Below are 12,442 nucleotides of genomic sequence, written 5' to 3' on the forward strand. Positions count from 1 at the left end.
AAGCCATTGTAAAATCAAGCAAATCCATTTGTATATAGAAGGCTAGTAGATAATGACAATGATAATTACAAGGATGGTGATGATGATGCTGTTGTTATAATGTATTATCAAACCCACAAAGATCAATTGATTATGGAGCCATTGATATAATGTCTTTACAATTTGAGTTGAAGGTGTAACTGTAGCTTATAGCCTAAGACAAAAAGAAACCAAATGAGTAATGAAAGTATACTAAATAAAATATACATTTAAACATGTAGCCTACAAGGGACTGTAGCTAAATTAGCAACAGATAACATGAAAGTCTGCGACCACTGATTCTACAGGTGGATTTTATGTAACGCACAGCCTTAGCATCCTTCTCCAGCGCGCAAGCGGGTGATCGATACAGATAGAGAGAGAGAGAGAGAGAGAGAGAGAGAGAGAGAGAGAGAGAGAGAGAGAATAAAACATTGCGCTCAGCTAGGCCATGGCACATGAGTTCCTAAATCATGAATTCCAGTCAGGTGTTCAACCGTACCGGTCCATGCATTGCGCAACCTTTCGAGAACAGGACGGATGACAATCACATCTTCGACCTCGGTGGATGCCTCTTTTTGTCCATGATGCCATTTGATACTGAAGTAAATGTGCTGATTTGTGTGTTCTTGATGCTCACCATCCTCTCTTTGGCTCTTAACGGATTCACTTTGTTGGGACTTGGACGCTCAGAGGACCTGTCTTGGGAGCCACGCTATGCCCTGTTGAAGAACCTGATTCTGAGTGACATTGTGCAAACCATCAATTTGGGCCCGTTTGTGACTCACTGCTTATGGCAGAGAAGGACAATGAACTTCGACACCTGGTGCCTCATCCAGTATTTCACAGGCAGCACCTGTATCTTCTGCACACTCATCACCATCACCTGCATGGCCATTGAGCGATACCTGTATGTGTGCCATGCCATCCACTACCTGTCCATCCTCACCCCACTGCGCCTTCGCCTCACTATCAGCCTCACCTGGGTCTTGTCCATCAGCGTTGGCTGCATTAACATCACCCTACTACACCTGGGGGAGGGGGGATATGGCACAGCAACCTCTGGACTCATATGTGAGCCTGACACAGTGGAACGCCACATGGGTTTCCCCAGGGCAGCGGCTATCACCCGCAAGCTGGTGGGCTTCATCATCACCCTGCTCTGCCTCCTCAGCTACTTCTTTGCCTATGTGCGGATGTACCAGGACGCCCGCAACGCTGTGGTGCCCTTCAACACGGTGAACACGCGGGCGCGCAACACTGTGCTTTTCTACTGTGGGATGCTGTTCTTGCAGCTGCTCCCTATGTTCCTCAAGATCACCTCAGATGCTCTGTGGGAGCTGGAGGGCACAGGGGCCATGATGGCTCCCCTGACGACTCTCTCTGGGGCTGGGACCTCGCTGTCGGCCGGCACCCTGCACATTTCCCTCCTGGCTCTCATCCTGGTGCCTCCCTGCATCAACCCCCTCATCTATGGCCTCCGCAACTGGGAGGTGCGTCAGGCGTTGCCCAGACTCTTCTGGTGGAAGGGTGAACGCCCTGAGCTAGACATGGGCAGGACTTGTGTCTCCCAGATATGGCAACTGAGGAGAGGTACGATGAGGAGCATTGAAGTTGGGAGGAGAGATAAAAACCTGGGAAGGAAATGTACAATGGTTATCAAGGATACATAGTAAGGACAGAGTACAGTAGGGACCAAAATGACCAGTTTTATAATATTATACCGACTGTTATTGGTATATTGTTTGTGTAGTGTAAACTGAGGCACTTGATATTGTATTTTAATCATTTCTTTTCATTGACAAGGTTCTCATTCTTTTGCTGTATGCTCTTTCAATATCTCATCATGAGTGGCTCTCAATAGTGTGGTAAGGTAACTAAATCAAACTTAAGTCAAATCACTTGTTGCATCTGTACTTTACTATTTCTGACTACTTTTACTCCACTTCATTCCTAAATAAAATATGTACATTTTACTCCCATACATTTCCCTGACACCCAAAAGTTACCTTTCGATTGCTCAGGCAGGACAGAAATATGGTCCAATTGATGCACCTATCAATACAATGCGTTGTCATCCCTACTGCCCTTGATCTGGCAGACTCACTAAACACAAATACTGACTTCACAGGAGGTTGGTGGCACCTTCATTGGGGAGGACGGGCTTGTGGTAATGGCTGGAGCAGAATAAGTGCAATTGTATCAAATACATCAAACACATGGTTTCCATGTTTTTGGTGCCATTCCATGTGCTTCGTTCCAGCAATTATTAGGAGCAGTGAGGATGAGACAATAACAGTGATGTGGGTACATGTTTAAAGTCCTAGATGACCGTTTTGTTGTATATTTTATTTAATGTTCTGAGAGTATGATTGTTTTCATTTTATTACAGGAGCAGCTGCCTTCTTGTCCAGGTATTTCATTTATTGATTTCTCTTTGTGGGATTTCTTGGATAGAAATGGATAGAAACTGTCATAGCATGTTCCATCAGCCTTGATACATACTCACTTGCTGTTTATAGTTATTTTTGCTCAAATTACACAAGGTCAGGTGATTTTCAGATGATCACATCTGAATTATTCAAATTCAACATCCAATTTCCGTTTATTATTTGAATAACATTAAACATGTTTTAAAACTAATCTGTTGGCATAATTGGGAATAGATTTTATATATTTATATTCTATTTCAGTTTCATTGAAAGACCACATAATGAACCCATATTGTTTTATGCACTTCTGATTAATACACAATCTGTAGTATAAATGATTGTTGTCAGGGTTTATTCATCAACGGATTGTCCTGCCCCATTTTCAAACATAATAATCTACTGCAGTGTTCATCAACTAGGTTTGGCCTCGGTCCAAATTGTTTCTGAGCTAATAGTCGGCGGGCCAGAACATAATTAGTAATTAGCACAATGAATAGGCCTACACTACAAATGAAACAAACTGTTAAACACATCGGATTAGTACATATAAATAAACTCAGTGACAATAATATAATAATTTCGATCTGAATACGGTCATAAAAGCTCCATGGCTCTATTCAATTATTATCTTTGTCTATTTCTCTGTGCATTGATTGGTGGGGAAAACAGGTATACGTAGGCTACTGTATGTTACACCATTATTTTTAACGTCAACATTCGTTCAGAACAATTAGATTGATAGCAGGGGAAAATGTGCTCTCAAAAAGTATCAAAAGAAAGGTGGACAATGAAAATCGAAGTTTCAGGGAAGGATGTACAGAGATATGTGTTCATCTTACCGTATTTTCCCAATGCCAAGCCAGTGTCTTATTTACAATGAAAATGACGCCGTTTGCGAATAATTAAATATCAGACGTCATTATGAATCTAAACATGGAACTTTAAAAGTGGCCTCCCGCTCCAGACAGGAGCGTTAACTGCAAGCTACACACATGGCTTTTTTGGCTGACCAATTCTGTCACTTGAACGGGTTAATAAATCTGCAGTTATAAGGAAGAGGGAAAAGCGTGAGACCTTTACTAGGAAGCTTGAGTTGTTTGATTTTCATTTGTTAGGCTATTGCACTTAAGCACAATGAAGAACGCCAGGCAGAGGGACCAGACAACTTCTCCACCAGATTTGATGACTACAGCATGCCCAAGGATATCATTGCGTTTGTACGTGATGCTTTCAAAGTCTGCCCAGGTGGATAATTATCCTCCCGTGCTAAGAAAACGATACCCTCGCTGAATGAGGCCGCAATTCAAAATGAACTAATTGAATTCCAGACATCGAGCCATCTCAGGGGTGCAGTGTCTTTGTTAGCGTTTTGGGTGGTATGCTCAGAGGAATACAGCACAAAGAGACGTGCATTTTATTTGCTAACAATGTTTGGATCGATTTACGCCTGCGAGTCCTAATTTTCCTATTTGAACGCAGTATAGATTAACGACAGGAACTTGCTTTCTCATAAATCAATCGAGGACTGCCTATGTATCAAAATCACATCCATCTCACGCGACATCCACAAGATCGTGTCCAAGGGGAAATGTAACTAACTTGGTGCCTATATGACTGTAATTACTAAATACTAACATTATGAATGCTTATCCACAGATATTTAGGCATCAAAGTGACAGTTTGTTCTGTCGTTACAGGAACAAGCTATCCCGATACAGTTGTCACGCCCTGATCTGTTTCACCTGTTCCTGTGATTGTCTCCACCCCCTCCAGGTGTCACTTATTTTCCCCAGTGTATTTAACCCGGTGTTCCCTGTCTCTCTGTGTCAGTTCGTCTTGTATGTTAGTCAAGTTAACAGTGTGGTTTTTTTTGCGTACTCCTGTGCTATTCTCTTTTTAGAGTTCTCCCGGTTCTGACCCCCACTTGACTCTGCGCTACTTTCCTGCCTGCCTGATCATCCTGCCTGCCCTTCGGTACCTATTGGATTCTGATCTGGTTTTGACCTTTTTCCTGTCCTTGACTTTTCTGTTGCCTACCCCTTTGGATAAATAAACATTCTAAGACTCCTACCATCTGCCTCCTGTGTGTGCATCTGGGTCTCCTCTTGTGCCTTGATACAGACATTTGCTTTTTTCTTTAATTGATTGTTTTATGTAGGATGCTGTGTTTTTGGCCAGTTGCAATTGTAAATAAGCCTAATAAAAAAAATCCCACGTAACATTAGTAATTTTTAAAAATGTATTGTGAAAGATGCTGTTATGCCTCATAGCCTACCTCAGCCTGATAAATTATTTTTTATAAAGGTCTAGGTTCGGAAGAGACTCCAATTAAGCCCTCTTGTTATTTGTAAAGTCAAGATTATTGTTGAAATGAATTACTCGACTGATGTAGGATTTCTCCATCTGTTGCTGTGCAACACTTGCATAGCAAGTTAGCTATATTTTCAGCACCAGGCTCTGTTCACCTCCTATGGATTGCTCTGTGGTTGCAGGTGTACGTTACAGCACCACAATATGCTCCATTGCATGCTTTAATAGTCTCCTGCATTCTCTCTCCTTGTGAATTAACCCTTATGTTGCGGTTCAATTTGATGAATTTCCACCTTTGACTTGTCTAAATTACTAGTTAGCGTCTTTCTCCATTCAATTAAATTACTTTTCCTCATTCAGGGTCATGAACCTAACTTCAAAATGTGGACACTGTGTTGTGGAGTGTGTGTGTAGTTTTTGTATACAAATATGTGGTGGGTCATTTTGACCCGGAGGCTTTCATGTGTATCGATATTTGCACAGGTACAAAATTAACAAGTGTCTGACGTACTTTGTTTTGACTGGTTCTGGTTGCACTTTTATAATTATGTTTGTGTGAAAAGGAGCATTCCCAAGCTTCTCCTTCTCTGTGCGAGAGCAGCACATCTCTGACACAAACACTCAAAGAGCTCCAAACAGAAAATGCTTGTTTGTGAGAAAGGAAATATGTTTAACAAATAGTTCTTAAATATAGAGTTTTTGAAATCAAATGTTCTTATTTCTTTCTAAATAAAGTTTTGGATGTGTTTACTTCCTCTTTTACTGTCTTGAGTGTGTTTAAACTGTGCGAGTCAATCTGACCCATACCACAATGGACGTAAAATTATTTTCAGCGAAGCATAAGGGTTAAATTAAAATCTAACTTTTGCATTATTTAGGTTGTGTAACTTCCTTATTGGGAAATCGCATTTGGGAGTTTTTGCATCTCTGTTCCGATATTTTTTTTAATGTTTTTTTTTGTATGAAGAAAATAATTAATTTGGAGGGCCAAATAATATTGCTGGTGGGCCGGATTTGTCCCGCGGGCGGCCAGAACCCTGATTTGAACCCTAATTTGCAAGATGTATTGTGGGGCCGCAGGTATGCTCGTGGTTAGAGCGTTGGGCCAAAAACTGAAAGGTTGCTAGATCGAATACCCAAGCTGAAAAGGTGAAGATCTGTTGTTCTTCCCCTGAACAGGTAGTTAACCCACAGTTCCTCGGCCGTCATTGTAAATAAGAATGTGTTCTTAACTGACTTGCCTTGTTACATTTTTTTATTTTATTTTATTATTTTCATGCAGATGAGAGTGTCAGTGGATATTGCATGATAATTGATCATTGTCTATTTACAAATGGGTTGTAGTGGTTCTCATTGCAATCACTACCCTGTTGCCTGGTAGAATTTAGGAATAATTTGACCTGCTGCTATTTTACAAATGTCCTCTCTTCTTCTGCAGAGCCATTGAAACTCTCTTGGACCCCCTAGTGTTACATGCCCGTTATTGCATAAACATGGACACTGCTCCACCAACAACTATGCCCAAATGCTAAAACAGTCATTCCAGCTGGATCAACTGGATGGATGTGATAACCTCGGGTCTAGAGAAGTGCAGTTTGAATGTCAGGGCTGAAGGGAAAAAATATGGTGGGAGTGAGCCATGTTTTACCAAGTTATACTTCTCAAAAGGCTCTAAATTGGTGGGAAGACCCTGCTGGCATCAAAATCTGAGTGTGTGTGTGTGTGTGTGTGTGTGTGTGTGTGTGTGTGTGTGTGTGTGTGTGTGTGTGTGTGTGTGTGTGTGTGTGTGTGTGTGTGTGTGTGTGTGTGTGTGTGTGTGTGTGTGTGTGTGTGTGTGTGTGGCGTTTGTGTGTTCAGCCTAGTCTCATAGACTAGATATAACACAGTAAACATACATCCACAGTAAACATAAATTACGTTTGGTATGGTTACATAAGCCAGAAGATTACTTATGGCAAAAAAACGAAAGTCGTGCTGGGTGGATGGGTGGGCATATAACAAATGTCTATCCACCTGGGTAAATGGGTGGGCATATAATGCGAACGTCTATCAACCCAAAGGTTGCATGTTTGACTCTCATTATGGACACTCATTATGGACAACTTTATTATTTTAGCTAATTAGCATGTTAGCTAACCCTTCCCCGAAACCTAACCTTAACATAAAGATACCGACACCGACAATGATGTTATACGAATAACAACAATAAAGCACAAGTATAATTAAAATGTCTATCAACATGATCTTCTTAGTAGATTTCTATAATGTAGTGTTGTAAATTAACTGCAGTTAGGTGCAAAATGATTGGCAACTGATAAAGATGAGCAAAAAAAACGTAATAAAATAAATAATACAAATACTGAGCTATATTGCATGCTCCAAATTATATATATTTTTATTCTATTATTTTATACTTACACAACTGTTTACAATACTCTGGCACCCTCACCTTGCGAGATTAATGGCACTGAGACTTTTTCTAAAATGTTTCATGAGATTGCCATGCCTTTCTAAGGTCTTCGAAAGCCAAGTCAACAAACAGATTACCGACCATTTCGAATCTCACCATACCTTCTCTGCTATGCAATCTGGTTTCAGAGCTGGTCATGGGTGCACCTCAGCCACGCTCAAGGTCCTAAATGATATCTTAACCGCCATCGATAAGAAACATTACTGTGCAGCCGTATTCATTGATCTGGCCAAGGCTTTCGACTCTGTCAATCACCACATCCTCATCGGCAGACTCGACAGCCTTGGTTTCTCAAATGATTGCCTCGCCTGGTTCACCAACTACTTCTCTGATAGAGTTCAGTGTGTCAAATCGGAGGGTCTGCTGTCCGGACCTCTGGCAGTCTCTATGGGGGTGCCACAGGGTTTAATTCTTGGACCGACTCTCTTCTCTGTATACATCAATGAGGTCGCTCTTGCTGCTGGTGAGTCTCTGATCCACCTCTACGCAGACGACACCATTCTGTATACTTCTGGCCCTTCTTTGGACACTGTGTTAACAACCCTCCAGGCAAGCTTCAATGCCATACAACTCTCCTTCCGTGGCCTCCAATTGCTCTTAAATACAAGTAAAACTAAATGCATGCTCTTCAACCGATCGCTACCTGTACCTACCCGCCTGTCCAACATTACTACTCTGGACGGCTCTGACTTAGAATACGTGGACAACTACAAATACTTAGGTGTCTGGTTAGCCTGTAAACTCTCCTTCCAGACCCATATCAAACATCTCCAATCCAAAGTTAAATCTAGAATTGGCTTCCTATTTCGCAACAAAGCATCCTTCACTCATGCTGCCAAACATACCCTTGTAAAACTGACCATCCTAACAATCCTCGACTTTGGCGATGTCATTTACAAAATAGCCTCCAATACCCTACTCAACAAATTGGATGCAGTCTATCACAGTGCAATCCGTTTTGTCACCAAAGCCCCATATACTACCCACCATTGCGACCTGTACGCTCTCGTTGGCTGGCCCTCGCTTCATACTCGTCGCCAAACCCACTGGCTCCATGTCATCTACAAGACCCTGCTAGGTAAAGTCCCCTCTTATCTCAGCTCGCTGGTCACCATTGCATCTCCCACCTGTAGCACACGCTCCAGCAGGTATATCTCTCTAGTCACCCCCAAAACCAATTCTTTCTTTGGCTGCCTCTCCTTCCAGTTCTCTGCTGCCAATGACTGGAACAAACTACAAAAATCTCTGAAACTGGAAACACTTATCTCTCTCACTAGCTTTAAGCACCAACTGTCAGAGCAGCTCACAGATTACTGCACCTGTACATAGCCCACCTATAATTTAGCCCAAACAACTACCTCTTTCCCTACTGTATTTCATTTATTTATTTATTTTGCTCCTTTGCACCCCATTATTTTTATTTCTACTTTGCACATTCTCCCATTGCAAATCTACCATTCCAGTGTTTTACTTGCTATATTGTATTTACTTTGCCACCATGGCCTTTTTGCCTTTACCTCCCTTATCTCACCTCATTTGCTCACATCGTATATAGACTTGTTTATACTGTATTATTGACTGTATGTTTCTTTTACTCCATGTGTAACTCTGTGTCGTTGTATGTGTCGAACTGCTTTGCTTTATCTTGGCCAGGTCGCAATTGTAAATGAGAACTTGTTCTCAACTTGCCTACCTGGTTAAATAAAGGTGAAATAAATAAAAAAAAATTAAGAATACATTGGAATACTTAGACCATTCCTCCTTTCAGAACCTTTCCAGGTCCTTGATATCCTTTGTCTGCTGATATGGACTGTCCCCTTCAATTCAAACCACAGGTTTTCAATGGGGTTCAGGTCCGGAAACTGTTGATGTTGATTTTGTGGTCAATGAACCATTTCTTTGTGAATTTTGATGTGTGCTTAGGGCCAAAAGCTCTATTTTGATGTCATCTGACCATATTAGTGGTTCCAATTCAAGCACCAATGCCGTGTAGCTAACTCTAGGCCTTTCCATTTCTTAGTTTCTCTCAATAAAGTTATTTTTTTCTGGCAACACTTCCAAAGAGCTTATTGTCATGGAGGTGGTGTCTAACTGTAGATTTGGAGACTTAGTGACCCGAAGATGAGACCAAGTTCTATAATTCTCCAACTTTGGCCCTTAGATTTTTCTTTGCCTCCCGAACCCTCATGCATCCAATACCAGGCAAGGTTACCACTGTTCCAATAATTCTTCCCTTAATAGTGGTAGGTGGTATATTTGTTTTTTGAGCATTTTTTTTGTACCCATTGCTTGATTTATGAAGGTCAACACCCATTTGTCTCTTTTAGTTTGTAAGTTCTTTGCCACATGTAAAAGGGATTTTACATGTGTTTTACCTCATTTTTATACCCCACAATACAGTTCCTTAAATTGGGATTAATTTTAAAAAGTAGAATGTTAATGCAGATTTAATTGTTTTTATTTATAATAATCTTTAGGGGTGCCAATAATTTTGACACCTATCTTTTTGAGATTTATTTTTTTACTTAATGGGATTCGCCCCTTTTTTTCAATTTTCGCCTAAAATGTCATACACAAATCTAACTTCCTGTAGCTCAGGCTCTGAAGCAAGGTTCTGCATATTCTTGGCACCATTTGAAAGGAAACACTTTGAAGTTTATGTAAATGTGAAAGGAATGTTGTAGAATATAACACAATAGATCTGCTAAAAGATGATACAAAGAAACAACCAACCGTTCTTTTGTATCTTTTTGTACCCTCATCTTTGAAATGCAAGAGAAAGGCCATAATGTATTATTCCAGCCCAGGTGCAATTTAGAATATATGTGAAAAGTTTTAGACTGAATAAATGAACTATTGTATTTCTGTTCAAAATGTTGTATCAAGACTGCCCAAATGTTCCTAATTTGTTTATGAATAACTTTTCATGTTCAAAATTGTGCACTCTCCTCTAACAATAGCATATTCTTTCACTGTAATAGCTAGTGTAAATTGGGCAGTGCAGTTAGATTATCAAGAATTTAATCTTTCTGCCCATCTTATTGTATGTCCTTTCTCTTGCATTTCAAAGATGATGGAAGAAATTAAAACAGAAAACGGCTGTTTTTTTGTTTGTTTTATCTTTTACCAGATCTAATGTGTTATATTTTCCTACAGAATTTCAGATTTCCACAAACTTCAAAGTGTTTAATTTCAAATGGTATCAAAAATATGCATATCTTTGGTTCAGGTCCTGAGCTACAGGCAGTTAGATTTGGGTATGTCATTTTAGGCATATATTTTTTTTAAAGGTTCCGATCTTAAAGAGTTTTATTACCCTTATTACCCTAGCCTTGTGAGCCAGCCTCTGTAGTCTCAAACTGGCTCACATAAAGCTGGCCAAACAAGACTCGGCTAACATTTGACGATGAACTTAAGACTTGCCTTGATTTAATGCTATAGTCATTTGAGAACAATGTGAGAAATGAGAGCCAAGACAAGAACAGACCCCAGGTCATTTCAGATCTGCCTCATCTGCCTATACAGTGTATAAGCCAGGGGCTGTATTGTGTTGTTACCATGGTACTCTAATTAATCTCCTGAAGCCATAAAGTAAGTTAATAGTGGATTCTCAACCACTATTATCAGGATATGTTAGAAGTTGAAGTGATTACGTCAGGAGCACTATGACAACATGTAAAAAAGATAAGATGAATACATTAGAAATCTAAATGTACATTGACAGCTGCAATTGTTAGCTACAATGTAACCATTTGTAAGGCATTCTCACTGTGGCTGTTTTCCTTTTCATTAATTTCCTTGCACGATCAGGTGATAGTGTGGTCGCTGCTCACAGAGGGTGTTTTCACATATACTGTAGTCCTCTTTAAAATAATCAATCTCAGAACAAATAGAAGAATCATAACTGCATATTAAATAATGCTGTTATTGAAAATTGTACTCCCAATGTAGGCTACTGCCCCTTTAAGAGCAAGAGTTGACGTTGCACCCTTTGTTGTGATTCTCACCAAATATGCTGTTGTCTTCTCACACTATTCAAACCCCACAATCAATAAACAGCGTATGAAGCTCTCGTAGCCTATAGATCACATATTGCAAACAAGTAATCTTGAACTAAAGCTCCACATAGATTTTGGAATATCTGTTCATCCTTGACAATCACTAATCAACAGCCAAAATGAGCACATCATCATGTTCTCTCTTTTGTGGCACCAATGTGAGGGGTTATGGCAAGGGGAAAGGTGTTGCAGTAGTCTAGTGTGGTGCAGGCAGAGTACGAATTACATTGAGTATACAAAACATTAAGAACACCTGCTCTTTCCATTACATAGTCTAACCAGGTGAAAGCTATTATCTCTTATTGATGTCACTTGCTAAATCCACTTCAATCATTGTAGATGAAGGGGAGGAGACAGATTAAAGAAGGATTTTTAAGCCTTGAGACAATTGAGACATGGATTGTGTATGTGTGCCATTCAGAGTGAGAATGGGCAATGGTATGGTAGTAGGTGCCAGGCGCACCGGTTTGTGTCAAGAACTGCAATGCTGCTGGGTTTCTCACGCTCAACAGTTTCCCGTGTGTATCAAGAGTGGTCCACCACCCAAACTGCATTGGAGTCAACATAGGCCAGCATCCCTGTGGAATGCTTTAGACACCTTGTGGAGTCCATGCCCTGATGTATTGAGGCTGTTCTGAGGGCAGAAGAATGGGTGGGGTGCAACTCAAAGAGACCTCCACAAAGTTTGACTTTTGTTGCCTTTAGAGGAGCTCATGTCTAAATTTAGGAACCTAACTCTCCCGTAATTCACACTCTGGGTACGGGAACAATGACAAGTGAATCTGATGAGCTTTGTGTTCACATTGCCCTAAAAAAGGGAACCGAACCGAGGAATTCAAGCGAACCGAACTCGGAACCGAACTAGTGGTCTCACTTCGGTTCGCTTCGGGGGCTCTTTTGAGTAGTCAGAGTTCCTTTGGAGTGGTCACACTGCACAAAAAATTAAGAGAACTGTTCACACAAATTGGCTGAAAGGGACCAAGTATGAAAATACACGAACTAAAAAATATTTTGCATGCCAGGATGGAAAGCATTTGACCTATGAGTAACAACAAGCTAAACAGGTTTGCACAAATGTACAAATGCTTTGTTATCGTCTCTGTGCTTTCATGCGTGCATGTTTCAATCCACAGGGACCTTACTGGTAATGCTTC

At 40.6% G+C, this 12,442-nt stretch overlaps 1 protein-coding gene across 1 annotated transcript; it reads left to right on the plus strand.

Moving 5' to 3' along the window:
- Positions 1 to 650: 650 nt before the first annotated feature.
- Positions 651 to 4,367, plus strand: LOC139417565 (olfactory receptor 5AN1). The gene is made up of 2 exons (XM_071166803.1): positions 651 to 1,611; positions 4,351 to 4,367. Exons 1-2 carry the CDS (start codon positions 651 to 653, stop codon positions 4,365 to 4,367), a joined length of 978 nt encoding a protein of 325 aa, XP_071022904.1.
- Positions 4,368 to 12,442: the final 8,075 nt, after the last annotated feature.

Source organism: Oncorhynchus clarkii, chromosome 9 (assembly GCF_045791955.1).
Source record: "Oncorhynchus clarkii lewisi isolate Uvic-CL-2024 chromosome 9, UVic_Ocla_1.0, whole genome shotgun sequence".
Lineage (NCBI taxonomy): Eukaryota > Metazoa > Chordata > Actinopteri > Salmoniformes > Salmonidae > Oncorhynchus > Oncorhynchus clarkii.

What these genes read in the sequence shown, in the direction of transcription:
- LOC139417565 (XM_071166803.1), top strand. Translation starts at nt 651, where the DNA reads ATGCTCACCATCCTCTCTTTGGCTCTTAACGGATTCACTTTGTTGGGA.